Below are 15810 nucleotides of genomic sequence, written 5' to 3'. Positions count from 1 at the left end.
ACAATGAGTTGTAATACTTTTGATTCCTTATTTTTTTTATATACTTTCTTTTTCAAGTTACCTCAGGAATAGCCTGCATGTACTGGGTAAACAATTTATTGAAAAAATACTTCAAAATATTCTCTAAAAACAATTTATTGGACAGCTAGATGCACAAACTACTTGTGTGGTTGGGGTTTTTTAAGACACTGTCTTTTATATAGAGCTTCATTCTCTTAATTTTGGTCAAGTTACCTGCTTGTTGAGATTTCAGGCTCTGGAGCTCCAGCTGATGCATTCTTTTAAGATCAGTCATCTCTTGTATATGGTTATGCACAAGCTCCTCCTTAAGACTGCAAAGTGCACTCTCTTTTTCTGCCTTCAAGGACTCACAAACCTGGTCTACATGAGCTGAATAAACCAGGGATAGGCAAATCCGCTGTGCTTCCATTTGTAGTTGTAAATCAGTCTTTGAATATAAAGACAATTTAAAAGAGTGAGAAACAAGAAAATAGAAAGAGCCATCTTTGGAAATTTCTGAGATTAATAATGTGTTGAATGGAATGCTGCATATATGGTATGCATAAGGTAAGTTTAAATATACACAGTTTGGAAAATTGAGTTTTAACAAACTAGTAAGACACTTCTTCAACTCAGAATAAAAACCAAATTAAAATCAACAAAACTCAATACACTTCGATTCCTATTTTGCAGCAATAAAATCCCAATGTATTTTAACTCAGTCAAGCAAGAGCAGTATCTTCACTAAAGGAGTAGTAAAGAAAGTGCACTCTAAGCAGAGAGAAAAGACTGTATTATTAGCAGACCTGAAAAACATTGATTTCCAAGGCTTGCAGTTCCAGTCTGCATTCTGGGGATGTTATAGCTAAAGAAAAAGTTATTTGGGATATGCCAACAGGGACCTACTTAGAGCTGAAGTTTGAAAAGGATTTTAGACACCTCTGGACCACAATGATTTTCAGTTGTATGGCAGGAAATTGTAAGACCTTTAACACAGCTTTATAAAAAAACAAACCAACCAACCAAACAACCAATCAAACAAACAAAAAAGCCTAAACCAAACCATCACAAAGCTAAAGCTCTTTTTTTACAATCTCACAACTCTTTCCAATGTGGCTTTGCTTGTGGTTTTATTTCTTAGGAAGCAAATGAACTACAAAGCAATATTAAGCAGTTGGTGGTATTAGTTCACTGTTAGTTGACTTTTATAATACGAAAAGAAAATGTCTAAAAAATAGTAGAAGTCTGCTTAACATATATTTCCACAGAACACAATTGCATACACCTTCCAGAATGCTACTGAACTTCACCAGCGTATATAAATTTAAATTCATATATAGATTTATGATTCCACCACCTAATTAAATACTGGTAACTCAGTACTTAGCTATTTATATTGACAAATAAGAATCCTTTCCATGTTACCTACAATTAATTTACAATACCAAGATATACAAGCAAAATTGTGCCAGCAAAACGTTAGAGAATAGCTAGACTCACACAGTATATGTTGTTATTATCACATTGAGATACATTTCTTAAAAAGTGATAACCACATAAACAACAAAAAATTTGATAATGTAATTTTAGTATTTCACAAGTTTGATATTTCAAAAGTTTGGTCAAGGATGACTGATGAAGTTTCATTATTTTTGTACTGTTTGAATCAGTACTTAGAGAACTGCAAAACTAATCACAGAATAAAAAATTATGTGCAAAATAAGTTTGCCCCTTAACTGAGTGAAATGCTACATCAAAATATGAAGTGCTCTGGTAGTCTTATATTTTTGTTGTTGCTGTTGATTTAATTAAATGCAAGGGAAGTGTATTTTTTTCATTCAAAAGGCATCCTCATACACATTGACTATGCTTATAATTCTGGTCATCCACGTAACCCCTTTCAACCACTGGCCACAACCCTTTCAACCACTGACACACACACACCTACACCTCAAAGCAGCCAACTGGAAAAAATGTGATGCAAATTTTCAAGTGTAAGCTCCTACAAATTCTCATAGTTAAAGTATTTTCTATGCTGTTTTATGTCACATACCTGCTCTGATTTTAAGGCATCCACTTGCTGCTGAAGGTTACTTTCACTCTGTGTAATGGATGTTAATGATGTTTCTTCTGTCAGCCTGTCTGGCATCCCATGCAAATGTTCCACAACAGACTGCTTTTCTGGTTTCAGCATTTGCTGGACCCCCTTCCTTTTTGTCACCTCATGGCTGCAGTCTTTACCAGAACTTAGATTACCTCTTGAAATTATTCCTTCGTCAGCTTTACTCCTTGAACCAGAGGATTTATTCCTACTTTCAGAGGCTGGAATAGCAGTCTTTAGAGATTTTCCTTTAGAGCATCTTTTCTTAGAGTCATTTCTACTACTATTTGTTCTCTGAACATGACTAATTGTGACTTCTAGTTCTTTACATTTTACTAGAATTTGCTCTTTCTCATCTTTTAAGGATTTGACTTTTTCATTTAAATGACAGATTTCAGTATCCTTTGACTTTAACTGTTCAGAGAGATCAGAAAGTCTCAGGGATAATTCCTCTTTCTCACGCTGAGTAACCTGAAGCTTTTCCATAAGTTCTGTTGCATCTTTCTCAACAACTTCTCCAGCCTCAAATATGTCTTCCCTGGACATCTTTATTTCTTTACTCCTTCCAAAACCAGAGGGTTTAGTTTTAAATGAAACTGCTCTATTGCTTTGTAAGTGGCAGATTTTTTCATTCAAAGCTTTGAGATTGCTTTTATATTCAGCTTCCTGCTTTTTCTTGTTCTCTTCTAACTCAGTTTTTGCCTTCAGAAGACTTCCACATTCTTTCTGCAGTTCTTTATAACTAGCTTCAAGTTTTTTCTCAGTCAATGAAAAGGCACTCTTCTGCCTTTCAGTATCCTCTTGGAGGATACTGTTTTGGTTTTTAAGTTGCTCATTTTCAGCAATCAGCTTTTCTATTCTTTTTTGCAAGTCCAAAATTTCTGTCTTGGAGCTAACATTACTGTTATGAAGTATGTTTTCTTCAGAGCATTCCAACATATTTTTTAATTTCTCTTCCAGCGTTTTATTTTCCCCCTTAAGAACATTATTTTGTGTTTCTAGTTCTGAACATTTTTTTTGAAGAGTATCTTCCTTCTCCCTCATTTGTTCCTGCATCAACTCAGTTTTAAGCTGCAACTCTTGTATTTCTTGTTCAAGGGTACCCTTCTCTTTTTCCTCTTGCCTAAGCACTTCAATCTCCTTCTCCAGTTCATGGATTTGAAGTGTCATTTCTTCAGATTTAGAATTTACAATAGACTGCTGTAAATCTTTCAGGTTCGTAATCTCTAAAATCAACTGATTTTGCTTTGTGATTAAGTTGTCCTTTTCATATTGCATGGCTTCTATCTTTTGACTCATTTCATTCTGTACTTCGTCTAACTGCTGTTTATGCTGTACATTCAAGTTGTGTTTAAGGCTTTCCATGTTCACCATGTGCTCTTTTTCTAGGTCTTCTTTAAGCCTGGAAAGTTCCTCTTCATGACTAAACAAAAGATTTGTCCTCAGTCTCTCTAATTCTGCTTCTTGAGATTCTGCCATCCTGTCCAAAACTGCATCCTTCTCCCTTTCTAGCATTTCAAGTTTTATTTTGTAATTCGTGATTTCTGCCTCATGTTTTAATTCCAAATCCTTCCTAAATTCAGAGGCAGAAGCGAGCTGAGTTTTTAAATCTTCAATTACAAACTGGTATTTTTCTGCTTCATTTAATCTACATTCCATATCCAGTATAGTTTGTTTGGCTCTTTGAACCTGGTCTCTTGAAAAATTCAGCTCTTGAAGAAGATCTTCAATTCTAGTTTGTTGAAGAGACTTCTCTGTTGCAATAACTTCCATCTGTTGTGACAATTCTTGCTTTATTTTTTCCCTTTCCTTATCAGCATCCTGCAATTTCATATTCAATTCATTAATTTTAATGTTCATTAAATGCATTTGATCTTTATTAACATTCTCATTAAAACAAAGACTTGAAGTTTGCTCCAATTCTATTTTTTGTTGCAAAAGACACCGTTCTATTTCCACTGCATGCTGCTTAATTAATTCTTGCTTCATTTGTACAATTTGCTGGCCGTGCATTTCATCTAATTCAGCCTGAAGTTGTGCCAGTCTCCTCTGTGTTTCTAATTCCATTCTTTGCACAATGTCAGCTTCAGACTGGCTGTCTTTATAACATCGTTTCTGCAGTTCTTCCACAGTTCCCATTAACTGTTTTATTTCATCAGAACATTGTCTTTCTTTCTGTTTGTAGGTGGTAAGTTCAGCTTTCATATTACTAATTTGCTGGTTCCTTATTGAAATCTCTTCTCTCAATTCTTCAAGTAATTTGCTGACATCTGATAGTTTTTCCTTTAACTGAAATGAATTTTTTTCTTCTTCTCCAAGTTTTGCTTCCAGCTCTTCAACTAATGCTTCTTTTTCTTGTAATTTACTTAAATCTTCCCCCTCTTTTTTCTGTTTTTCCTTAAAAAAATGAGGAAAACTATGTTCTTATTTTTAGCTAATTATCTGAACATGTAAGAACATTTACACACTTAGCTATTTAGTCTTTCTTAGAAGGCCAGAAAGGCTATGTTATTTATAAAACATAAATTATTTGTTGACCTCATTTGGAGGTTTCCTGTACCCTTGGAATAACTGAAAAAGCCTGCCCCACCCATGTCATCACATCCCTCCCCTATTCTTTCCAACCCCCAGTGTCTCTACCACTTTTTATAATATTTGAATTTTTTAGGTGGTTTTAAAATGTTTTCCATGAAGGATAATAAAAAAGTACGCAAAGGAAAAAATTCATTCTCTGCTTGATGCAGAAAAGAATGTTCAAGCAAAAAATTTAGGTTTTTTTTCTAAAATAATGTCATTTATTGAAAGTGTTTCAACATATGAAACATAGTTTCATAATTTGCTCTTAATATTTATACAGCTTTTAAGAAAACAATACATAATACTGACATAAAATTTTCAGTTTTAAATTATATACATATTATATGTTAGTTAGCAGAAAGTGTCAAAAACTTAAAATCACTGTATGCATTCTGTGCAGCACACTCATTATCTGTGCTTTGGCTTTTTTATTTCAAAGGAATTACAAAATCCTGAAAAATGTTTAGGAAAAGAGATCTTTCTAGTAAGGAACATACCAGTTCATATGTCCTGACTTTCTCTTGAAGATGTGTAATCTGCATTTCAAATTCTTCATTCTTTTTTAGATAATTCTTAAGCAGACATTCTTGATCTTCTAGCTGCTGCTGATGTGAAATTATCTGTTGCTTGGCTTGCAATAAATCAGCAGCTGTGCAACTATGGCTGCTGTTCCTTAGGGCTTCACTTGCCTGCAACTTGAATTTAAAAGAAATAAAACCTAAAATACATCAGGTTTTTCAGAAACAGCTTGCACTACATACAAAAATATATTTCATTTTCTTCTTCCACATCACAAGCCCAAAGATTTCTAAGTTCTTTTGGAGGAAGTCAAACATCCTTATTCATCTGGGATAACCAACCAATAAAAAGACATTTTATATTAATTAAATATTCATAGTGAGCTAACATATAACAGTAGTGTCTCAGATATATCAGTGTCTAGTAAAACTAACTAGTTGCAGCTATGGAGCCCATAATCCGATTTTTAATAATAAAATCTCAGGCTTCAGAATATAATCCACTTGAAGCTCAAAATAAACTATATTATGTACTTAACAGCATGAAATACTACAATATTCAAGTACAAGACTGAGGTGTAATCTGTATGCCTCTGGAACCTCAACCACCTTGCTTTTTAGGAGAGATGTCTTTCTGAAGCTTTACTTTGTTATTTAAATTACCTTTTAATAACATCAGAAAGGAAGCTTTTATCCAAAAATATAAGGACTGGAATGTGAAGCTATGGCCCATGGAAGCTGATGGTTGGATATTTTGATTTCAAAGGGAACACTTCTGTCCAAAGCCCTGAGAACTAATTATGTAACTGTTTTTCCCTAGGATAACTGCTATAATTCAGTATTTATCAGAAGCTATTACCACATAATAGGAAAGAAAACAGACTAATATTTATTATTTTATAGTTAATTATTACAACAAAACAGGGACACAACAACTGTAGAACCAGGAAAATGATTGCTAATCTATGTTAAGAGGCTGATTCTTGAAAAATGCACAAAAAAAAAATTCTGCAAGAAGTAGCTATTTATGGAGCCTCCAAAGTGACACCTATTGTCAAACCCAAATAAATGTTGGTAGCTGTATAACTTACATGCTGAAACTGAATCTGCAGTTTTTGACTTTGCTCAGTAAGCTCCAAGAACTCCCTCATGGTTTCATCCTTTTCTTTTCGTGCCTGCTGTAGGTTAGTAGTGAGTTGAGTGATAATGTCATCTCTTTTTTTTATTGCAGCTTCAAATTCTTGCAGCTGTAAAAGATAAAACTTAAACTATTAATGCACATGAAAACCACAGTCAAAATATACTAGCTAATTTTAGTTAAGAAGGGAATAAGTCATCCCTAACCTCGCTGTTTAAAAGGTGCCTCACTAGTAGAGCTTTTATATTTTCAAGAACTCTTTTTGTAAAAAATTCTGAAAGAGTTTTTAACAGGTTAGTCTGTTAACAAATAACAAAATCTGAACTTTTAAGAGGGTTTGTTAATTAAATATATAATTTTCTTTTAAAATAAAAAGTGTGGCCATATAAACAAACCATCATAAAGGAAGCCAGAATACCTAATAGCATTTCAGCAGTTGGTACAACTACTCACTTTTCCCACAACAAATGCAAGTTATATGATCTCACAACTGAAGTGCAACAAATAGCATTCATTGCAGTAAAGCATGTAATAGATACCATGGATTATCTACATTGTAAACCTGGGGAAATCATTCATAACTACATGAGAAAATCAGTTCAAGCTGCAAAATGAATACAGCATATCTAACAGATGAATCTTTTGCAATTTGAAATGATGAAGAAATTGTAAGAGTACAAAAACATTCTCTGCCAACTGTTTTAATTTTTTATAGGATTACACTCAAGCAGTCAGAAATTCTACAATATTGACTGGCAATATTTTAGTGTGCATTTATATAATCATGTATCAGCATAAGGTTTCTTTCTGAATTTGAACTTAAGGCTAGTGGAAGCCTCATCTCCACATATTGCAAATTTCTTAAACCATTAGTAATCTCGTGTAACTGTTTTGTTTACAATGTTCCCCAAAAAACCTTCACCAAGTTATATGCTAAATCTTGCTCTTAACATGGTAATGCTTCCAGACAAAGTTCTTTTTAGAAAACTGGAGTCAACTCCTACTTTAAAAGCACAGGCCTAATGGAAATAGTAAATGTTTGTTATAGTAGAGAAAATTAGGAACAGATTAGGAACTTAGGTGTACTACACCTTTGCTTTTGCACCTGTTCAGTGAAATTGAATAAGTGAATATGTCAGTTCCAAAGCACATAATGTTATATAATTTCCAACTTTTTACATTCAATCTCTGTTCTTGACAAACAGGCAGAACCAAAGTACACAACTATCTTCCCCACTCACCTTTTACAATTATTTTGTTTCTTCTGAAAAATAAGCCATATGCATTTCTCAGTTGAGATACTAGGCACTGTACCACAATCACATAAAAATACACTGCAATCTTTAAAATATTATTGTACCACAGCCCCAAACCCAAAAATGCTCAGTTTTGTTTTAATATATTTTTATTTTGTTTTAAAAATAGTCATTATAACCATTTAAAAAATGCAAACATTTTCACTTTCTACTCTTTCAGGAAAAATTAACAGTAGTTACAATCATTAGAAACACTTATTTTCTTTATTGTGCTATAATTATGAGTATTATGTTTAGCACAACAGATACAAGACACAGCAATTAGAATTCAACACCAGACAAAGAAATAATAAACCACCTCTTGTGGGGCAGCACTTAACTGGTGCTATGGTGGATAAAGTGACATCTATTATTACAAATAAAATACAAATACAAATAACAGCAACAATAATAATACTAATAATAACAATAGCAATGCAACAACAAAAATAGCTGGATATTACAGCTATTTTTTATAGTACTTTGCAAAAAAAATAGCAAAATACAGTGACATGACCTGAATCCAAATTAGGAGAGAGACAAGTAAGACATAAAGTACAACAAAGCACTGACTTGAGTGCACTGCACCACTGGCTTAAACTGGAAGAATATTATTTACTTTAAAATTTAAGTTTATATTCCAATGGTATTCCTAAAGTAAGAAAGGCTTTCCTGTAAACCCAAATTATTAGTTATTTCAAATTAGAACATTCTGACACTGTTGTTTTTATATTTCACACAGTGAAGTGTGACATAGAAATACATTTTGGTTCAGTTATGTTATTCCTTAGGGAGTAAAACTTGAGGGTTTTTGATCTTTGAGGAACAGGAAGACATTAAAGTCTTTGCATAAGTAGAGAAGAATCAGGGCTTTCTTGAAGAAAATTGTCTTTCCATTGCTAATTTGAAGAAATTCACTGCAAAGACAATTTAAATTTTAGTCACAAAATACAGAGAAAAAGGACACACAATGGAAATGCTATTCAAACTAATAGAACTCATGGCATATGATTGAAAGAAATTGTGCAATTAATTCTGTATCACACACTGGGTGCATTCTGAACAGCTACCATTAGTGTGAACTCTTTCTGGTGAAACTCTGCATTTTTGCATATAATCAAATAGCAAGTAGAAAGCAACGTAAGGTAATTATACCTGTTGCAATCCTTCTGTACCATAGGCTGCCCTCATTTCTTCTATCTCTCTGCTTAATTCTTCAATCTCTTGTTGTTTCCCAGCCAACTGATTCTCCATCACCTCTAGCTGTGTCTGTGAGTGCTGCATTCCATGCTCTGAATGAATGTCTCCAACTCCAAATTCTTCTTCCTAAATCAATCCAAGTTCCTTTACATGCCAATTTTTATATTTTATCACAGCAAATAAAGTCAAGCATCAAATTCTATACCAAATGCTACCTTAGAACATTAACATACAATACAGCATCACAGATCCTATTGTCACGGTAACCTCCTTTGTTAGTATAATTCACACCTCAAAAGCACTGACACAAAACGCTTCTGCGAGTTGTGCTCTACAACCTTAGCCTTAATAGATGGACTCAACTGGTTTGCATTTCAAGTTTAATGATACACTATATTAATATAGCAAATAATGAAGATGCAGAGCACAGCATGCAAAATAAAGTATCAGTCAGCAACACAGTTTTTGTACAAAACAAATTGAGGTGTTTAGTATTCTCCATTAGTATTCAGATTCAATTTGTAATACTGTACCCTGATTAAGTCTGCAGGTATAGCTGTTCTTGTCACAAAACTGCAACCATTTACCTGTATAAAGACAATTTCTAAATACATTATTTGAAATAATGCTTGATTTCTATTTCTCACTTACTTGAATCTTACGCAGATCTCATCTGCAGACCCATGGGAATTGTTATGCTACAAAAATTTATTTCATTCAAAACACAAATAGCTTTCTATATAGCAAATTGCATCAAAGTAAGCATAGATAACAGGTGAAACACTCAAAATTGAAAAATAAATACTATTGGATAAAAACAAAAACCTTATTACCAGTCAACATCAAGAGAACACGAATTCAGATTTAAAGGTCAATGCAAAGCTTTACGTTTTAAATCATTAAAATACAGCCCTATTGCATTTCAAATTATAATTTTAATATTTTTATTTATTACTAAACATCGTTATGCTGTCTGAAAGACTTTTATACACCACAAGATTTAGTCTTTTTGAACAACACCTATCTCTTGATAGGGGATGAAAGGCAGTATCACAGACTTTCATCCTCAATTTGAAGGAGTTTTGTGGACTCGAAAAACAGCAGAAATTATACATTTGACATAAGACATTTGAAAATGAATCGTCTTTCACTCACCTAACACTGCAAGTCCTTTCGGCTTCTATGACAATTTTTATTCTACTGACTGTACAAACCAAAACCAGCAAATCTTCAAAAGGCAAGCACAAGCCAAAGTAGCAGTCGTACGTAAAAAAAAAAAAAACTAAATGAAAAGAACATGCTGTGTACATGAGTAATGATCAGACAGACAGGCAGACTTTTAAAACAGCAGACCAATGTTCAAAACTGAGAAAGCAAGAACAGCTGCATTTCTCCTCAGAGGTCATCATTACATCAGAGCCTGAAACAAAAATACTGGTACTAGAAATGGAAAGGCATCATAGTATTTCAGATGCAAATATATATGTTTAAATCAAAAATGAAGCCGTACTGCTCAGATGTCTGCCATAGCCTAGATCAGGGCTTACTTACAAATAACTATCATGCGTGAGCAAATTGGTAAGTGCACTGTTAAAAATGGGATCAATAGAGTCATTGAATTTGTATTAGGCGAATGAATAAATCTGCATTAGAGAATTTGCAGAGCTGACACAGTCTGATTTTCTCAGTAAAAAGAAGACACCACAGAGATTGCTACCTTAGTTTAGAAGGAATAAAGAAAATTGCAGCAAAAGCACGCAACTCATCAGGGCACTGTGTATCATTTGTGTATTGCCAGATGTTTGCTCTACGTTCCGACACACAAATGTCTACACAGCGCCTGGCACCAACATCTTTATTCACATTCTGGCACATGTCCCAGATTAATAACACTAGTAGTTTAACAGAAACTGTTATGAAATCCTTCCTTTCCCCTTTGTAATTCCCATTTTACTTAGACTTAATTGATAAAGATGCAGTGTGCAATCACTGTAATCTACCACAGTGAATACACTTCGCTTCCCATGAATCATGGCTATGTGCAATTATCAAAGACACTTTATAACAAGAGCTAATAGGAAAGGCACAAAAGTCTAATCTCATTAGCTGTTCCAGACTGCTCAGCAGCTGAAAATTCTACAAAAGACCTTTAACTTATAAAAATGATTTGCTACACACTTTCAAATCAACAGTCTGGAAGGTCAGAAATCCTGCTCCATGTCATGGGAGCGTAACTCTTTGACATCACTTAAGTGATGCACACAGTGACATGGTAGGCCATGTTGTTTCTTATCTGATACCTTGTTCCTTCAAATGCTTTAAGTCTTCTGGCAAAGTGCAATTGGAAACATGACAAGGCAACAAATTGCAATGTAATCTGTGAAAAAAAACCCCAGACAGCCAGCCACAGAAGGGTGCTGTGCTGAGGCAAACCTTAGGAGCAACCTGGCAACCCCTGGTACCACAAATTCTGCTGTTGAAGATCAGACAGACAGCTGGTAATGAGTTATTAGCGTCAAAATATCTTAATTTAAAATTAATTTTCCGTTCATCTGAAAGACATGAATTCAGTAGTTCAGATGCCAATTTGAGTGTTAGTAGATGGCTAAACAAGGCTTGCAGGACTCCTGTGTTTTGACTTACGGTCCTAGAGACTTACACACTTGGAGATCTTCTGCAAGTCTATAAAGGATCTTAATGTTCATTCTTATAATTTCTTCTTTAAAAGCTTTGCAGTTCACCTTTAAAACTGAAACATTCTTATGCCTTAATTACTTATTATGTGCTTAATTACATACCCCAGGAAACAATTAATCATTGAAAGAATCAAAACACATGCCATTTTAACATAATGGAACCAAGAAGTAACAATAGCTCTGGACAAAATTGCATGAGCAAATAATCACAAAATACAAATAGATTAAATGTTACAATACATTAATTAATAGTCACAGTTCTGGTGAACAAACAATATGAAACAAATGAAGGTTATGGAAGTATCTCAAAGGACATTCAGATTGTTCTTCCTTGCTTGCATTTTCAAAATAATTCACAGAAATATTATTTAGTATTACAAAGTGAAATACAATCTGTAGTCTATTGGCTAAAATTAAAAGTTTCATTTCTATTGCATATGTTAATACATATGCTTAAGGCAAATGAAAGGAATCTTCCCTCTGAGAAACACAAGGAAATCTGAATTAAGGCAGTGATTCATGACAAATGCCACCAGAGGTCAGGATTACATTTATGAAATCACTGTACCCTATCTAATATTCCTTAGACCTTGGAAGACCTGAAATTTTATCTCAAAGTAGCAATAATATATAATGTGTAACTACTTACAACATTAATATCATTACTCCATAGATTTCCCTCTATAAATTATAAATTCACGCTCAGCATAAATCGATACATACTGCTCTGCTTAAAAGACTTTTGATTTGATAGTAGAAACACAGAATTATCTGGAACAAATTTACCTCATGTTTTCCTTCCCCCTCTACCCCTTCTTGTACATTTTGATGTACAAAATTTTTGATGTACTGACTCCTTCCCAAAAATTAGTATTGAAACCTTGAACACTGCTTGTCAATGTTCTTAGCCTCTCCTCAATTTTCTAGTTATGTCACAACTGAGTATATGAAACTTTACTAAAATTACTAATTAGGTCAACTTGGGAAAATTAATTTCAGCATATTTTGGGGGTTTTGAAGGGGAGGGTTTATACTCCATAAAAAAAAGCCATTTTCAGTTTGTGATGAAAATAGTTAAAATCCTGTAACTAAGGTTAGTAACTTCTGAAGGAAAACCACTGATGACTTTCTAAAATATCATGGCTTAATACAGTTTTCTATATACTTACAGAACAGCAGTAGCTTTCTTTATGCAGTAGTTAAGATTGAGGTATAGACTGACATTGAAATTTATAAAAACAAACAACTTTCTAGACTTCATATTAAATATCTTTTCAGAGATATACTTTTCAAATTGGAAAGAGAGTCAAGGAGAGGGAAAAAAACCAAAAAAACCAGGTGGAATAACTTCTCAGTTATACCATAAAACTGAGGCATATGGGAAATATATGGCAACTTTACCTTACACAGTTATGAAATCTCCCAAAATTCCAACTCTTGGAAACAGCCTAACTTCCTCTAGTTCTGAGTTCAAACCATAACCTTCAATAGCTAACCACCACTATAATTTAAGACTATGCAGGTAGGCGTCATTGTTGCTCACGTTGAGGAATTTGTCCTAAAAGACAAGCTGGTCATATGAAGGATTTACCAGTCTTCAGTCAGGTGCTACTTTGATAGTACAGGTATTAGAAAGGTAGCTAGGCAAAACTGAACAAAAGACAGTCTTTACAATAAATTTCCTTCAATACAAGAATTCTTATATAAATGTACCATCAGTTTTGCTTAGATAAGTGTACTGTCTTATAATTTTGTGTCTGATAAGTTTCATAAAGAGACAAATACCTTATCACTTAATTTTATCAGTTCTTCAAGAGAAGATTATTAATTCTTCAAGAATTAACACCAGTTTATTTAATTTATCAACGACAATATAATAAACTATTTACAACCTATTTGAATTTGAAGCATGACAACCACAATTCAACTTAATTTCTGGCAAAACCAGTAAAAATAATAGATGTTCTAATCTAGAAGGAAAAAGATGGATCAACAAAGTCTGTATCTCTTCAAATATGGGTTTTCTTAGTGTTCTGAAAAGGAAATAATGTATTTGAAATAAACTTAAGCTCAATATTATATATATGTGCATAATTATGCTGCTACAGACAAAATTTAATTTATTCTCATCTTCTTCAACTGAAAAGGCTTCATTCTATTTACAGTGTGTCCATGAATGGAACCAGAGCTTTTAATAATAAAAGTAACATTACAACTGATATGAAACATACTGAAAAATCAGCTTCTAATATATCTGCATTACTAAATGTGATGTCTCCTCATTTCAGATACCAACTAATTGTAATGAACTGGAATTGAAAAGAGTTTTGTGTTGCCTATTTATGTCTTAGAAAATAACTCTCAGCAAGGTAAAAAGTCTTTTTTCAGGAATAAGTACTGCCTAGTAATGCATATGTCATTGCACTATTTAGGAAATCTGCAATTTTTAAAAGGAATATTCAGACTGCACTTCTATTCTTCTATGTATTCAGTATCTGAAAAATCACTCCCTAATATCCTCTGCAGATTATCTATGGAAATCTTTGAAGAATTAAGTGTTTAGATGTGAAATCTCATGTTAAAATGAGAGCTTTAAATTCAACTGAAACTGAACAATAAACACTAAAATCAGAACACATCCACAATTACCGTGAGACATTATACCAGATGTTTTCTGGATCCTGTTGCTCTGTGCAAAGACATGTTTTCTTCAGCTTTTGCAATCAGTCTCCAACACTGCTTCCTACCACCTCAGAAGCGATCAGAATTTCATCCATATTCCATAATATATGTAATACGTCTCACTTGCCAAAATACGTGAATATCAATGACATTGTCAACTGTTTTTCAAGGGTTCATTCATCACATACTGCAAATTTCATTTAAAAGTAATCGCATACCATGGTGATGCATATTCTACAAAGGTGCACTACAGTCATGGCAGTTCTTCAAAAGCATGTCTGCTACCCTCTTCATGGCAAACAGCAATGAGAGTCATTTGATTCACTTCATCCTTCCTTACTTGCTGCCCAGCTTAAGATTCTGGCTGTGTTTGTTCTAAAGTGTTTATCACAGAGAACTGCAAAATAAACTCCAGGCTGTTCCTACACAAAGTGATTGTTTGAGACATGAAAAATTAGATTTTCAAGCTAAAACGAATTCTTACTGTATTTAGATGTTCCATGGCTAATTCTTGCTGGTATTTTCTTGACCGACATTTATGCATGAGGTAGTTTACTCCTTACTCCTTTATCTGACAGGACCCAAGCTCCACACAGAGCTACCCTTCAGTGTGACAGAGATGAGCTGTAGATGCCAATGTGTAGGCTGACTCTGGCTAGCAGCTAAGGCCCCGCTCCAGTCACTCGCTCCCCCACCAGCAGGGTGGAGGAGAGAACTGGAAGGGCAAAGGCAACTACAATTCATGGGTTGAGATACAGTCAGCTTAACAAATGAAAGAAAACAAGCCAGCCAAACAACAAGCGATGCACAGGCAATCACTCATCATCTCCCACCAGCAGACTGACACTCAGCCAGGCACTAAGGCTGTTTTTGAAACTCATTAAAATGTAATCGACTTGTTAAATAGTCTCTCACGGAAAATTAGTAGAGATTATGCCCAGCCACTACTCCCATGGCAATACAAAGCATTAATATGACCTTAAGGATGACACTGCTACAACAGCTGATGTATATACTGCATTATTTCTTATAGTTGCCATCCCATTACGGAGTTGACATAATGCTTGCTTTAATGGTACATTGATCATACCAGTAGTAACATGCAACAGATTTGTCCACAATATCACATCTGCTCTTTCTTTCCTTCTTCTTTTGAAAAACTATGCACAGCATTGCAGCAAACATGCAACAAAAAAGGTTGAAAGAAAAGCTAGGAAAAGCATTACTTCAGTCTTACCTCAGAACTGTAATCTTCCACTGTGGTGGAAATTTCACTTTCCGGCTAAAATAAAATATTGAAATATTTACAATGATGGCACTCTAAAAATAAAAAACAAGACATTTTCCATTTTACAACATTTGATAACACATTAATTTGATAAGAGTATATGTACAGCAATGGTTGCCTTCACTTGCTGGAAATCCCAGCTTTAATAAAATAATTTTGCTGTTCAACTATGATCACAAAAACACTACAATTACATGATAAAATCTTCAAACAATTACAGGTGCAAAACAATATTTTGGAAATTGAACTTAATTTTCTGGGATTTATTTTTGGTTTTTTTTTAAAAACACCTAAAGAAGTACCATTAAAAGAACT

General features: G+C 33.8%; 1 protein-coding gene across 1 annotated transcript in view; it reads right to left on the bottom strand.

Annotated features, from left to right (window-relative positions):
- The window catches only part of AKAP9 (A-kinase anchoring protein 9), a 105486-nt gene that overhangs the window by 57052 nt on the left and 32624 nt on the right, over positions 1-15810 (bottom strand). The window contains exons 3-9 of the mRNA XM_062507814.1: positions 15445-15489; positions 9363-9416; positions 8785-8955; positions 6288-6443; positions 5176-5373; positions 2054-4498; positions 235-448 (exon numbers count right to left, since the gene is read on the bottom strand). Coding sequence (XP_062363798.1) covers positions 235-448; positions 2054-4498; positions 5176-5373; positions 6288-6443; positions 8785-8955; positions 9363-9416; positions 15445-15489 — 3283 coding nt within the window. The remainder of the gene's footprint in view (positions 1-234; positions 449-2053; positions 4499-5175; positions 5374-6287; positions 6444-8784; positions 8956-9362; positions 9417-15444; positions 15490-15810) is intronic.

Source organism: Cinclus cinclus, chromosome 1 (genome assembly GCF_963662255.1).
Source record: "Cinclus cinclus chromosome 1, bCinCin1.1, whole genome shotgun sequence".
Taxonomy (NCBI): Eukaryota; Metazoa; Chordata; class Aves; order Passeriformes; family Cinclidae; genus Cinclus; species Cinclus cinclus.
The sequence above is the reverse complement of the archived record's forward strand: the minus strand, read 5'-3'. Positions and strand labels throughout refer to the sequence as shown.